The sequence below is a fragment of the Poeciliopsis prolifica genome, unplaced genomic scaffold (genome assembly GCF_027474105.1).
Source record: "Poeciliopsis prolifica strain line A6 unplaced genomic scaffold, Auburn_PproV2 SCAFFOLD009, whole genome shotgun sequence".
NCBI classification, from domain to species: Eukaryota; Metazoa; Chordata; class Actinopteri; order Cyprinodontiformes; family Poeciliidae; genus Poeciliopsis; species Poeciliopsis prolifica.
Window position 1 is genome coordinate 6,306,922 of NW_026562384.1, and position 13,678 is coordinate 6,320,599.

At 36.7% G+C, this 13,678-nt stretch overlaps 1 protein-coding gene across 2 annotated transcripts in view; it reads right to left on the bottom strand.

The window, feature by feature from the left end:
* The window catches only part of ctnna1 (catenin (cadherin-associated protein), alpha 1), a 71,616-nt gene that overhangs the window by 7,446 nt on the left and 50,492 nt on the right, over positions 1 to 13,678 (bottom strand). For both annotated transcript variants that reach the window (XM_055033967.1, XM_055033966.1), the window contains exon 16: positions 9,273 to 9,378. In XM_055033967.1, the coding sequence (XP_054889942.1) occupies positions 9,273 to 9,378 (106 nt within the window). The remainder of the gene's footprint in view (positions 1 to 9,272; positions 9,379 to 13,678) is intronic.

The following is a 13,678-nucleotide window of genomic DNA, read 5'->3' on the forward strand; positions in this document are numbered from 1 at the left end:
CAAGGCAAACTAATAGAAAAGGTGAGTCACCACCTAAAAAAAAAAAAAAAAAAAAAAAAAAAAAAAAGGAGCCAGCAGTGCAGGTTGAAATGTCAATGATTTCTGTATAGTTCTTGTCCTTAGTGCTTGCTTCTAAAAAAATAAATAAATAAAAGGTAAAGTCAGGTCAAAATGCAGCAGAACGCCATTTAGATATGCTAAATTAATCTGCGATACATCAATGGCTTCATACTTTAAAAGAATCCAGTTAAACTGATGCTTTCTAATTTTTTATGCCTTCTCGCCAACTTTTAAGCAGTCCAAAAAAATAAATAAAAAAATAAAAACTTGAAATGTTTCATTAATCTAAAAGTCCAAAGAGAGAAAGCGGGATGTTGAAGGAAACCCCATGACAGTTCTGTGTATAAAGTAACAACCTCTGAGATAAACGATGAACAGGACGGTCAGGTCTCATCAATGGAAATGCCATGCAGTTCCACTGGATTCCATTACACAGAGGCGAGACGAGCCGAGCGCCTGAGCTGCCGCCAACCAGCGCTGACCTTTCAGGACGCATCACCCAGAGGAAATGCCAGTTTCCAATATTTACTGACAAGGCCGCATCCTAATGTGTCGCTGCCAGCAACCTGGTGGGGAGCGCCGTCGGTAGTGAACCCAAAAAGTGTTTTCGCGTGTTTGCTTATCAATTTCTGTATGCAGTGAGAGCATGTACGCTGCTGCAGGGAGATCCGAGTAGGTGGACGCTTCCTACCGCAGGAAGAAATGACAACCTTGTAAGCGTTAGCATTCTAACAAAGTCAATAGCAATTTTGTCAATTAGCATTTTTATTTTGGAAACTATATTATGACAGAGGCAATGTTGAGAATAATTTTTCTAGCCTGTCTCGAACAGGGAACATTGTTACACAATAAGCAGAGCTGATGTCAGAGGAAGTAAGCTATTATTGTTAAAAAAAAAAAATCACTATTTTTAAAACCGTTTTTTGGAGACATTTAACAATTAGCCAGTCAAACTCTTATCTTAAGAAGTTCCATTATAGACGTTAAAATTCAAAAAGGATAAAGCAGAGCAACTCTGCTGCATTCTGTTAAGTGTTCCTGTTGAAAGCCATGCTTTCTCTTGCTAAGACTAAAACATATCAGAAAGTTTAGGAAGGATGTGCATAAGACTGACATGACACTGTCATAAACAAGACATAACACCTGTTACAAACATGGAAGAGTATTCATGAATGTCCATGACTGTTGTCATGCAGTGCCATTTGGTAAATTACACTTTTTAATGCAAAGTTGTACTAAAGATTGCGATAAAGTTTATTAAAAGTGTCAACTTTGCACTAAAAGCGTCATTATGTACTGAATGACACTTCATCACAGCATAACCATTCGTGAAGACTTCTTTGTTCATAACGGGTGTTACGTCATGCTTATGACAGTGTTATGTCAGTCTTATTCACAGTCTTATCCACACCCCTTCAAATGAAGTGTTACCAAATTGTCTTTCAAAATAGCTTTTCTTTTTTTTTTTTTAAATCTTTTTCATTAAAAATGACATTTGAGAAACCAGAATCATATCCAAGAAAGCTAATTTTAAGTTTTTTTTTGTTTGTTTGTTTTTTTATCTAAAGAAACATATTATGGAACTGCAATGCTTAGGTATGAGTTTAAAAAAATTCTGATTTGAATATCAATTTAGAGATTCTGGTTTTGCCACAAGCTGAAATATTCAGACCTCTTAAAGAGTGACAATAAGCAAACATATTTTACCATCATTTTAGCTTCAATATAAGTTATCTTCAAACACTAATTGAAGCAGCTTATGATGACCTGAAACTACATGAGGTTTCAGCATTATAGGAGGACACCTAAAGTTTTACCAGGTTAAAAAGTGCAAGTAACAACAATACCTTCGTATGACAAATTACTTATTATGCTACATCCCTGCTGGTTTATTATTCGTTTGAAGTGAAAAGAAATAATTATAGTCCCTGCAGCGAACAGCCATTAAAATTTGCTGATGCCTCATTCCTGTTCACTTCAAAATGAATTAGAACAACTCGCACTTTCAGGTTTCTGCCAACAAGTCAAAGATGCAGTTTATGTCCGGGTCTGCCCAGAAATATACAATCCTTGGCAAAAATATGTAATCATGCCTCTAAAATAAGAACATTAATTCAGCTGTTCCAGAATATAAACACATATGCCAGAGTGTAATTAAACACATTTAATGCTTTGCAATAAACTAAAAAAAAAAAATAAATCAGATCAAGGAGATGCAAAAATATAAATTGCATTTTAATTTGCATTTCTAGAGCATATAATGACAAGTGTGAATATGCAAATGAATCAGCAGATAAGAGTCTTTGTGGATCTCAAAAAGCTGTTGTGGGATCCTGATTGACAGCAAACAGTCATAACATGAGAGCTTTCAGAGGAAACAATGGAAACCATTATGAAACGCCTCTGAGAAGATGACTTGTATAACATTTTGTCTGCACTTTGAAGCTAGTCACTGGATGGGTGTAAAAAAGAAACATGCAAGCAGAAATCAAAGCATCGAGACCAGAGGACTCTGGTCCTCAGGGCCTGATGTGCTACATGTTTCTGATCCGTCACTCCTCTAAGACATCAGATTAGTTTATTTTAGGTACAGTTAAACAAAGACGACTGCCTACAGATAAGCACTTCTCCAAACTCATGATTGTATGGCACATGAAGGACATGATGAGACACGGTCATGGCTGAGTCTGTAAGTACACAGGTGCATCTTGACATCTTGGATAATTCTCATTCCATCGATCAAAAGGAGGCTTGACAATGGTATTTTTCAGGATGATTAAGTGAACAGTCGTGCTGAGGGAAGGAAGGTACATTAAAAGAAGAGAAGAAAAGAGCTCCAAACGGCCTGAATCTGTCTGAATCCCATTTTGACTGAAGATTTATAATGGAAACTGGATGAAATTAATGGCAAGAATCCATCCAGCCAAAAGCCGATTTCACAACAGTTGTACAAGAAAGTTAGAATCTGATGGATGAAGAATAAAACTCTTTAGCTTAGTTTAAATCCCAAGAACTTCAGTGCAATAAAATTTGGACAGATTGTATAAATTGTACTAAGCACTAATTGGATGTTTTTTTAACACTTTTTTCGATTAGCTTAAACAGATTAAAGAAAACCAATTGTAACAATTCTAGAAATTTTTAGACACAATTGACCCTAACCCTAGATCTCCCTCCAGTGTTTGATATGATACTTTGTTACAGAATAAATTCTTCATTTCTAACAGTGGAGCTGACTATTGGATGTTAAGATATAAGATGTCTAAATCATTTAACTAATTAAGATATTTATAGGCAAATTTTCACCATAACCCAATGGACCCATGACTTATAACTCAATGCATACCTGCTCACCTGGACCTTTAAATTTAAATTACACCTTTTGGATCAGAGTTTAGCTCAATCAAATAAGACCTTACATAAACAACTCTGCTGAGCAACATGCGTCTAATAGCTGGTGCTAAAATGTTATAGAAATGCAGAGATGCCATAGATAAACGAGTCTTATTCCCTCTGAAAATAACAGTCTGAGATCGAAGACAAAGTTTGAGGAGATAAAGGAAGCAATGCACTGAAGAGACCATTTTATTTCTCTAGGTAAGAACTATGATTCAAGATATGGCTAAGCAGTGACAGGCGATGATCAATCCCAAGGAGTGGCCTGAAGACACTTCAAGATAAATACACAGTTTCATGAGAAATGCTTACTAGACTGGAATTTAAAAGCTATAAAAATAGAGCCAGTATAAACAGCATGCTGGTAAAATACAGAAGACAGACTAAGGAGAAAAGTGCACCGATATTGAAAACCCGGATAAAATGAAAGTCATACCTGTAGCAAGTCGCACATAAATGTTTGCAAAATGTTTGTTAAAGTGCAACTCAAAAGAGAAGAGTTGATTCACTTACAAATATTAATTCAAAAAGTAAAACTCATTTATGAAATTCAAAGTGCTCATGTTAATGAGTTGGAAAATTTAATTTCCCTTTGGGATCAATTAAGTATTTTTTTTAAATGAAATTTTCAGCTATCCAGAAAACTAAAGAGCCCCATTACCTGCTTTAATACCCATCACTGCATTTGACCAACAAACTCCTCTGACCAAAACCCCCAAAAATGTCAAAGGAGGATTGTCGAGAAGATGAGACATCAGAGTCAAGCAGGGAAGCTGAATGCAGACCCACAGGCTGATGACATCTATGCTACACTGTTTTGATTAGCATGTCATGCAAAAGGAGCCCTGACCAAGTGCATGTGTGGTACAGTGCAAAACTCTTTTTTTTTTTTTTATGAAATTAAGAAAATAAACGGATGACTATACCAGTCTATAATGATTCTGTCTAATTAGAAGTTTCAGTTTAGTTAACTTTCATTGTTATTCTAATTTAGATGTACATGTACATCTAAATTAGTCCAAAAATTATCATTGGATTTAAGGACAATATTTTGTAATTGCAGACGTTTTGTAAATCTTCTTATTCTATAATTAAAGAGCAAAAAAGAAAATCCACCATTAGCCAGTATCAAATGCCACTTTTTACAGCCTACTGTGTTTCTATATTCACAAAATCCATTTTCAAAATGCTTCACATTTGGATTGAGCCATTTCCATTGCATTTTCAATGGGCCACATTACTTCAACAATGTGGCTAAAGGGAAAGTGGTGTTATTAAAAACTGAGGATTAGTAAAGCCAAAGCTAAATTACTACTCTGTAGACAAATAAAACCAAAGGGGAACAAAACACTTTACTCTATAATTATTAAAAACCAAGAATGATGCATCAACACATGTAAACATTTGAATTTTGATAAAGCAATGCTCTTAAAATCACTGAGCTTTACTAGATTAGTATAAATTGCAGTTATCCTGCGACTGACCCTTGGTCTGCTGAGCTGAGAATTTGTGGACTCTCTTGGCGATTTTACTTCTTTGCTGCAGCAGGTAATTTACAAGCTGTCTGCTGCAGAGTGTCTGGGGCCAGACCTGGGATTAGACTGTGACCAGCAACAGAGACTATGGATCACCATAAATCTTTACTGATTGAATGCAAATTGGAAAAGTACACTCTGTGTTGTCAGTATACATCATGAGAATGAAACTCCCATGGCACACACAAGAACAGAGGAAGCATGCTGATTCTAGGACTATGCTAGCCCCTTCTCACTCGTTTCTTTTTTATTAAAGTGTTTGTGTGAGAAGAAGGCCATCTGCCAAAATTTGTAGGCTACACAAAGGATACCACTTTTGGATTATAAATCTCAATTACGCAGCATTATTTGTTTACCAGGCAACTTGGAAGAATTCCTCATAAGGTTCCCTGTAGAGTAGGGTCATAAATTCTTAATCAACTGCAGTGCAGACCTTTGTACAGCAATGACCTAAATCCTGCAGCTCATTTCTACACTACACTCATTTCTTTAAAATTTAATATGGCTCCATTGCACATATTTAACAGTCTTAAAAAACAAAGTCCAAACCACACCATGTCCACCTGCACATTTATGAAGACAATATTCTAAAACCATAATACTACATAGCAGTGTTATAAAAAAAAAAAAAAAAAAAAAAAAAAGGAAAGGTGGGGTGAGATGTAGTTCTATCAGTCTGGGACCATCTGCCAACGTGTTTTATATGAGGAGCAAACCCTCGCAGGCCCTGCAGGCCAGAGGCACAGAGCGCAAGTGATTAATATGCCTGGTTTAATGAACAGTCCCAGCATTGCCTTTGCTCCTCTGACTCTGTCAGTCTGTGTGCATCCTAGCAGAGATTCACTTAACTGCTGCTGCTTGACTGTGGACCTTACCACGTGTGCCATGCTTTGGTGCATATGGATTGGTGGGATCTCCTGTTTTTCTAGGAGGTATGGCCCTAAATATAAACCACTAGCATTAAAAAAAAAAAAAAAAAAAAAAAATCTGCCACCTGGCAATTATGCTGCTAATTAAAAGGCGAAACACTCTTAATGGATTCATTTCTCAAGAGGGTTGTACCTCTCTCCACAAAAAATGCACTGCCCCTTTCTTTCCACCTCTCCAATCTGAAGCCTTTTCTTTCTCTCTACCCCCACGAGAGTCTCTAGGCGTCGTCGTTGACGTGTCGGAGGGGCTCAGAATCACCTGGTGTGTTAGTGTTTTGGTCTTTGCCAAGATAGAAAGGCTAAGAGGGACAGCTGGATGGGTTCAGAGGCTGAAGGGGTCCTTACTCTTGGCTGCAACATCTGTTTTAACAGCCAAAGCTTCTCATTTATTTATACATTGAGTGCTTCAAACCCCCAAAACTTTTAAAAGGATGTCTGTATACACACACATCAACTGCAGATATGCATAAAAGACAGAAACAAGTTTCTACAAATAGCAGAGGATAAAAGGGTAAATACTCCTCTAAATCTGATACATCTATGCATATGTGCCTACGGAGAACCAATGCCAGTCAACAGAAGTTCCCGTGCAGGCATGCACAGACCAGCATACACAACTGCACAGTTGCCCATCTGTTTTCTTTGGGGGATAACACTGTTTTCATTAAAGCAAATATGCATCTTCAAAAGCTGCAGTGAGGCAAATAAAAAAAAAAGTGACTTTCCAGGGCAGTTTATTCCCCATTCAGATGATTCAAATGCAATTAGGTCAGCACAGGTAGGACTGCTACTTTGTGATAGACGTGACTCTCTAATATTAAAGATCTGAGGCCACCTTAAATAAAATATCAGACGTACTGGGTTCTAGGAGCCCAGCAGCTCATTATGTCTGACAATGAGGGAGTGAACTCAACTGAAGCCTGAAAAGCAGATACTTCCAGTTAGTGAAGGAATCACTGAATACAATAGTTGGGCTCCAACTAGAAACCAGGCAAGCCATTACCGAGTCAGGAGGAAAAGACTTAACCTTTTATGAAGCAGCAACAGAAATAGTAATAAGTGCCACTGCTTACAGCAAGTTTCTCCATAAACAAAAGTAAAGCAAATTTTTCTAAGTTATCCTGACACAGACAAAGTAGATACAATCAGATAAAAAAAAGAGTGCACCTTTTTACATGTTTGTGGTTTTGTGTGCATGCATTTTACAGTTTTTGACGTTATTAGGAGAAAATCCTCAGTTGTCATGCTTTGCCTGTGCAAAGTTGATTCAGTACATTGCAGTTTGCATACAATCTGTGCACAGCTCTTTAAAGATTGATCACTTATGAACCTATTCTGGACTTCAAACTAATCATTGTAGTACATTGACCCTTCTCTTTTTCAGCCATTTTATTGTAGATTTGATGCTACATTTTGGGCCACTACATCACCGAATGTGTGCAAATCTTTAGCTGCCAGTCAGAACACCTTGTATCTGTAATTTATAGATGACTGAAAAGTCCTTAAAGTCTGTGGTTTCAAAACAAGCCCAAATCATCACTGTCCATCACCATTCTTGAATAACAAATAACAAATATTATGGAATAACATTTGGTGCTGTGCTTGGATTTCATTCACCCAAAAGGTTATCGATTCAAATGCAACTCAGCTAATCCTGGATGCACTAATATATTTTCTTTTTTAAGCCTGTTTCCTTCAACCCATCACAGCAGTTCTTTAACTCCTCATTCTACTGTCATAGACCGTATCAAGCGAGGCCTCTCGAGTAAGAGATGAAGCTTTTGTAGCTCTGTCATTTGAGACTGGCACGGTGTGACCTTGAGGTAAATTTGCTGGGACATCCACTGCTGAGAAGATTGACAATCGTCTAAAATGTTTTACAGCTGTGAATAATCTCTCTCACAGTAGGATGATTGACTTAAAGACATCTGGAAATAGACTTAGAACCCTTGCTCGATTGATGGGCAGCAACAACTTCTCTCAGGTCGTCGGTAATGCATTTTCAACCCGCCTTTTTGCGAAGAACACGCACAAAAGCAGAAATTGCAGAAAGTCCTGTTTTTCTAGCAGTAGCTCCACCTGCTGATGATTAGTTAATCAAATACATCTGATTAGCAGCACTGCCGTTCTATTTTCCCTTCCTAAATCCTTCTGAATCAGACATTTTTCCAATGCCTAGATAAAAACATTTTTAGGACACGGTGATTTCTATTTTGACCTGATAAGAGAAATCCTAAAATTGAAAGTAGCTGTGCCATTTTACCATGGCAGTACCTTTTCCACAACAGGCAGCCCTCATGCTATTAGTTTTTTGCCAACATGTCATCTGTTGTCAACAAACCAGAGTAAGAGAGACCGACGGAGCCAACTGTTGTTATCCGAGCCGAAATCTGTGACATCTGAAGACTGTGTCCTTTCAGAAGCAACAGTGTTCTTGAACAAAAGTGGTTTTTAGAAAAACCCACAGCTGGTACCATCACAACCACAGAAGCAAACAACATCCTCCCAACAGAGAAGCTCTGTTACAATTGTGTTTTGTGGCAAACTAAAGTTTTTCATGTTTTTAGAAATAAAATACATGCAAACTGCAAACCCAGATACAGTACGACTTGGTCCATAAGTTGAACGATATATCAACTATCCAACAGCTTAACGCAAATTCAATTAGTTGAATACATATGCTTCTTGTCAAGAACTACAGTGTCTGAGGTAAGTTATGGATGTTATAAATTCAGAGGATTTACAAAAATAGGAAATGTAAGATGTGTAAACCTCAAATAAATCTCAAGTACTAGTATGTAGACAAACACTGTTATACTTGGCTTTTTCCTGTTAATTTCAATCTTTGCTGTCCAACTTTTAAGGCAACGCTACAAACAAATTTATGTAATTTGTTACAGCTGGGAACAATTTAAATAATATCTTATAACACCTACAATCACTTGAGTAGAGTTCTTTGTTTTAGATTAATTGAAAACAGCAGCAATTACCTATGTAGATGTAGAAAAAAGTCAGAGCAGACAAATGCAGGCAGCACAGAAAGCTCCAAAAGGAGTATTCAAACTCGGCTTTACTAAAAAAAATATATATATATAAAAAAAATTATAAACATAAAAAATAAAAAAACTGCCTAAAAAAACCTACAGTTTCAGAACAAAATAAGTTCAAAATAAGTGACGGAAGAATAAAATGCAAAAAAAAAAATAAAATGACTATACCAACAAGCACATGCATACCTTTGAAATAAAAGCGTTGAGACTGAGCATATCTTACTGCAGGAGTTTACAGGGGTGGGTTGCACAAAGGTGTAGCTTACATCACCTCTTGGCTTTATGGGTTCATTTTCACTTACAAGGTCAGCGATGCTGCGTCCCAGTTTGTCCATTTTGGTTCCTGCTTCTGCAATTTTCTTGGCAGCTTTGATGACATCAGATGTATTTTTCAGTGGCCCCTTACCCCTGAAGATAGAAGATGGAAACATCAGTCAACATTTTTCCTCTACTGGAGTCAGTGTAATGCAGCAGTAAAATCTCTGTAATGGAGCCCCGGCTTCTTTAACAGAGTTGTTTTCCCTCTGAAACCGTAGCATATCATAAACTCTGGGGATTGTGCAGGTAAAAGCTTGAGACATAAAAATGCATAACAACTGAACACAATGATTACACATATTAAACCTGAATGCATCCTTGGTAACCCAATGTTGAGAGAAAACTATCAAAAATGCTAGACCAGAAACCTCTGCAAGGTTATACAATAAATGCAATTTAAAAATGTGGATAAAAAATAAATACAAAAAAAGTTCATCTGTGTATTTGTTGTTAAACGACCCGATATAGTCATACAATATCAATCCTTGCCCCTATTGACACTCCTAGTCCATCCCAACATAGGTCAATCCAGCTTTGACCTGACCCACTGTAAAAGCTCGTCAGCTATTTGCCTTTTTTCGGCACCCCTCAAGGGACTTTGGGACACATTTGGCAAGAGAGATAAATTGGATTCAAAGCTGTTCTCTCCAGGCTAAAAGAAAAAAAAATAAAATAAAAAGCCATCCAACCCAGAACAGATGGAATTTTGTTTTCTGTTCTCTCACTTCCTCTATCCTTTCCTCCCACCTCCAAACCTTCCTTCTCTTGTTCTCCCTCTGCTGCTCTAATGTTGAACAAGCCAGGGTCCTAGAGGGAAAGGCCATGCGTCAGAGCACATACTGGAAGTTCTCCAGGGACTAGACAACCCCTGGAGACTGAGCTGAAAGCATTGTGATGCTCTGTAAAAGGAGGGGCGGAAAACGCATACAGGCAAAAAGGCAGCTGATAGCACACCATTGTGGTTTTTTTTCTCAAAAAAAAAAGTACAACATACAGGAAAAGTCACAACTGATTTATATCTGACCAGTAGTGTCCCCCTTTTTAATTTTTTTTTTATTTTTTATCATATTTATATATATAGCTATATAACCAATGGCTTATTCTTAAGAGATTTGTTTCTACTAAGTTAGGAAAATAAACAGGTCACAAAAACAAGACAAAGTCTTTACAGGTGATGCATTTCAGAATGTGTAGATAAAGCAAAGTATTATTAGAGCTCTTCCAGATGTGTGCAAAACAAGCACTTTGGAGAAGTGTGAAATGTGGCTGCTGGACATGTTACATGCACCCAAGACAACAAAATGTCTTATTCATGAACGCTGTCGTGCAGCCACAAGCATTGCTGAAGTCGACATGAACTCTTCTCACACCCTGCAAATTTGTCAGGAGAGGTCAATTACCTCATACATCAACCTTGGTGGAGCTTCACACCATCTCAAGGTTCAAAGGACAATAATTCGGGCATAGGCTGAATTCACTGGCTACTGACCTTCCCTGCGACATAATGTATGGATAGCTTAGCTGGCCATCTATGTGCTCCTTAAGACACACTTTGTTTGTGGCTCTGGGTGAAAACAATAGAAATGTGTGTTAAACACTGAACTTTATGTTTTACCCTCAAGTAGGAACTTCACTGCAAAGTAACAAAAAGGCAGTTGCATATCAGTTGCAGAAAGATTGTGAAGATATTGATTGTATTTTGGTTAAATTCAAGACCAAATCAGATCAGTAGGGTTGAAACACTGGTGGAGGGACAGTACTTTATGGATTTACTTTGAACAAATGGTGAAGATTTGTGGTAGTGTAATGTAGTAATGTAAGCATTGTTGTGACGGCATCCTTTTAATCCATGTAGTTTCTCCTTTTTATTTCATTACCTATTGGTTAATTACAGGTTGATTACGCTGTATTCAGTGTGGGAGCTTAGCCATTGAGAAACATGCATGTTGAAGTTTTAAACAGTCTTTCCATGAAAATTCAGTAACAAAGATGGGTTGAATATTTTTGAATATGGAAATGACATTATGTAAAATGTAGAATATGTTATATTAACACATATCAAGTCTTTACCTGAAAATCACAACATTCTAGTTTCCAAAATGCAAGGATGAAATCGTTTTAAATTATCTGAAATAATCAGGCTGTAATGGAAAAACAGCAGGATGAATTTCTTTTTCTCCCCAAAACGTGAATAAACACAGAAGTCTTTATTTCCAAAATTAGCTTAAAGTTTCCACTAGGTTTGGTGTAACTACAGTAACTTATAAAGTGTTATCACTGTTAGAGAATTATTGTTGTAGATTTCCTGGTAAAGAATAGAGGCAAACTGGTTTTAATTACAATGCTAAAACCTCACTTCTACATTCTGTGGGGTTGAGCTGCAGGAGTTTTTTGTTTGACACCATCAGTGTCAAACAAAATGACTTCACAGTGGAAACACATTATAAGAGTTTCCCAAAGTAATACAATTTATGTAGCGGTCCAGCAGAAAATCTGGTTACTCACATTGTCAGAAAACAGCTTAAAAATGAAATCATTGGAAAATGTGCTGCACTGTTAAAAACAAAAAAGGCAATATGTGGTACTAATTCTGATAGAGGATTAGTGTTCAAGCACAGCTCTGAAAATTAAGTTTTTATTTGGATAAGACAGCCCAAAAAAATTAAAAAAAAGTCCTGCAGCTAAAATATTGTAAATAAAATCATGAAGAGTGAACTTCTTGACAGCTCCATGATTTATTCTGGCTATTATCGGTGCTGCACTGCTGATTAGATGTCAAAATAATCAGGACTACGGAGGAGGATGAGTTTAATAATGCGAGTACAGCACATGAGACTTGCACTGTGCTGAAAGTAATACCTGTTTTGGATCAGCCTGTCCAACTTAATAAACTCATCGCAAAACCTGATTTTTTATTTATTTATTTTCAGTGAAGATGCATTCTGTTATCCTAGACAAAAATGTTCTACAGTATGCAAAACTAATAAATCCTAAATCGTGTATTTGAATTTTTTTTTAAGTCTTAGGGGTTGCTTTGAACAGTAGCTTTACAATGTGGGAGAAGCAGTATAAAATGCAGTATAAAAAAAATGTCAAGGCAATCAATAACCTCATATCTGAATCCATCCAACCATTTCGTAGTAAAAGGTTGCAATACTTTTATCCTTACTCCTTTGAAAGATTGAGCAGCAAATAAAATCTGCCGGGTTCTGCGCAACCTTTCGGGTCACTGGCTGTTAACATTTCAAACTACCCTGCCATGTTTCACTATTTTACATATTTAGTCAGAGCGACAGGCTCTTTGACCCATTCAGAAGATGAGGATAAAGAGATGACATTACATCATTACCAAATGTGAATCACACTTCTGCAACAAAATGTCCAGAGTGATTCACTCACATTTCTAAAAGCAATGTTATACAAACACATTCAGCGAAAAATGCATTTAAACCACTTTTATGCATTCTTCATGTGAACCTAACAGTAGTTTCTTGTAAAGGTGCATAATATATCAAATTGCAGTTGTCATCGCAATATTTGTGTGTGTAACACTGCATCTGAAAAGGAGCGCTTGGATGCTATTTTTAGCTGGATGCTATTCTTCAAGTGCCTTTACACTGGTGGACTGTCATTGCCCTTCATAGAGAAACCTGAATTATACTTTGAGTGGCTGAGATGCTGAAGCTTCTAGAGAGCAGAGGGAACATTTAGCAAAGGTAGGAAACAAAATGTGAGTTAATCTTAAGCAATAAAAACATCAGTTTTCAGTATTTGTAAATACTGAAAATTTACTATAAAATATGTATGTTAAATAATTTCAACATATAAATGCCAAACATCAAATATGCAGCAGCTTCTAAAAATGTTCATTCCTTGAACATTTCACTGTTTGTTCCATTACAAATTTGAATGAAAATGAAATGTGGTTCTCCAAATATATTCACAAAAATCTGAAAATAGTATTCAGGCCCCTTTACTGTGATGTCTCTAAATAAAATGTCTTCTTCCAGGAGTCACCTAATTAGTAAATTGAGACCAGCTGTATATATTTTAATTATAATTCTAACCCAAGCTGTTCTGTGAAAGAAAATTAGTGAGCAAATAGCATCTTTAAAGCTGGAGGATAAAACATATAGAAGGGAGTAATTGTGGAGAAATTTAAAGCAGTTTTTGGTTGTAAAACCTAAACCTGCAACTGTTGAAGCTGAGTTCAAACCATCCAAAAATAGAAAAATCAGGGAAAACTCCAGCCTAACAGGCTGGAAGAGGGATGTAGAGAGAGAAGCCATCAAGAGACCAGTGGTAATACTGAAGAAACTACAGACATTAAGTATTAGTTGTCAACATAAAAAACTGGTAGCCTGCATTCAACTAATCTAGTCTTTAAAAA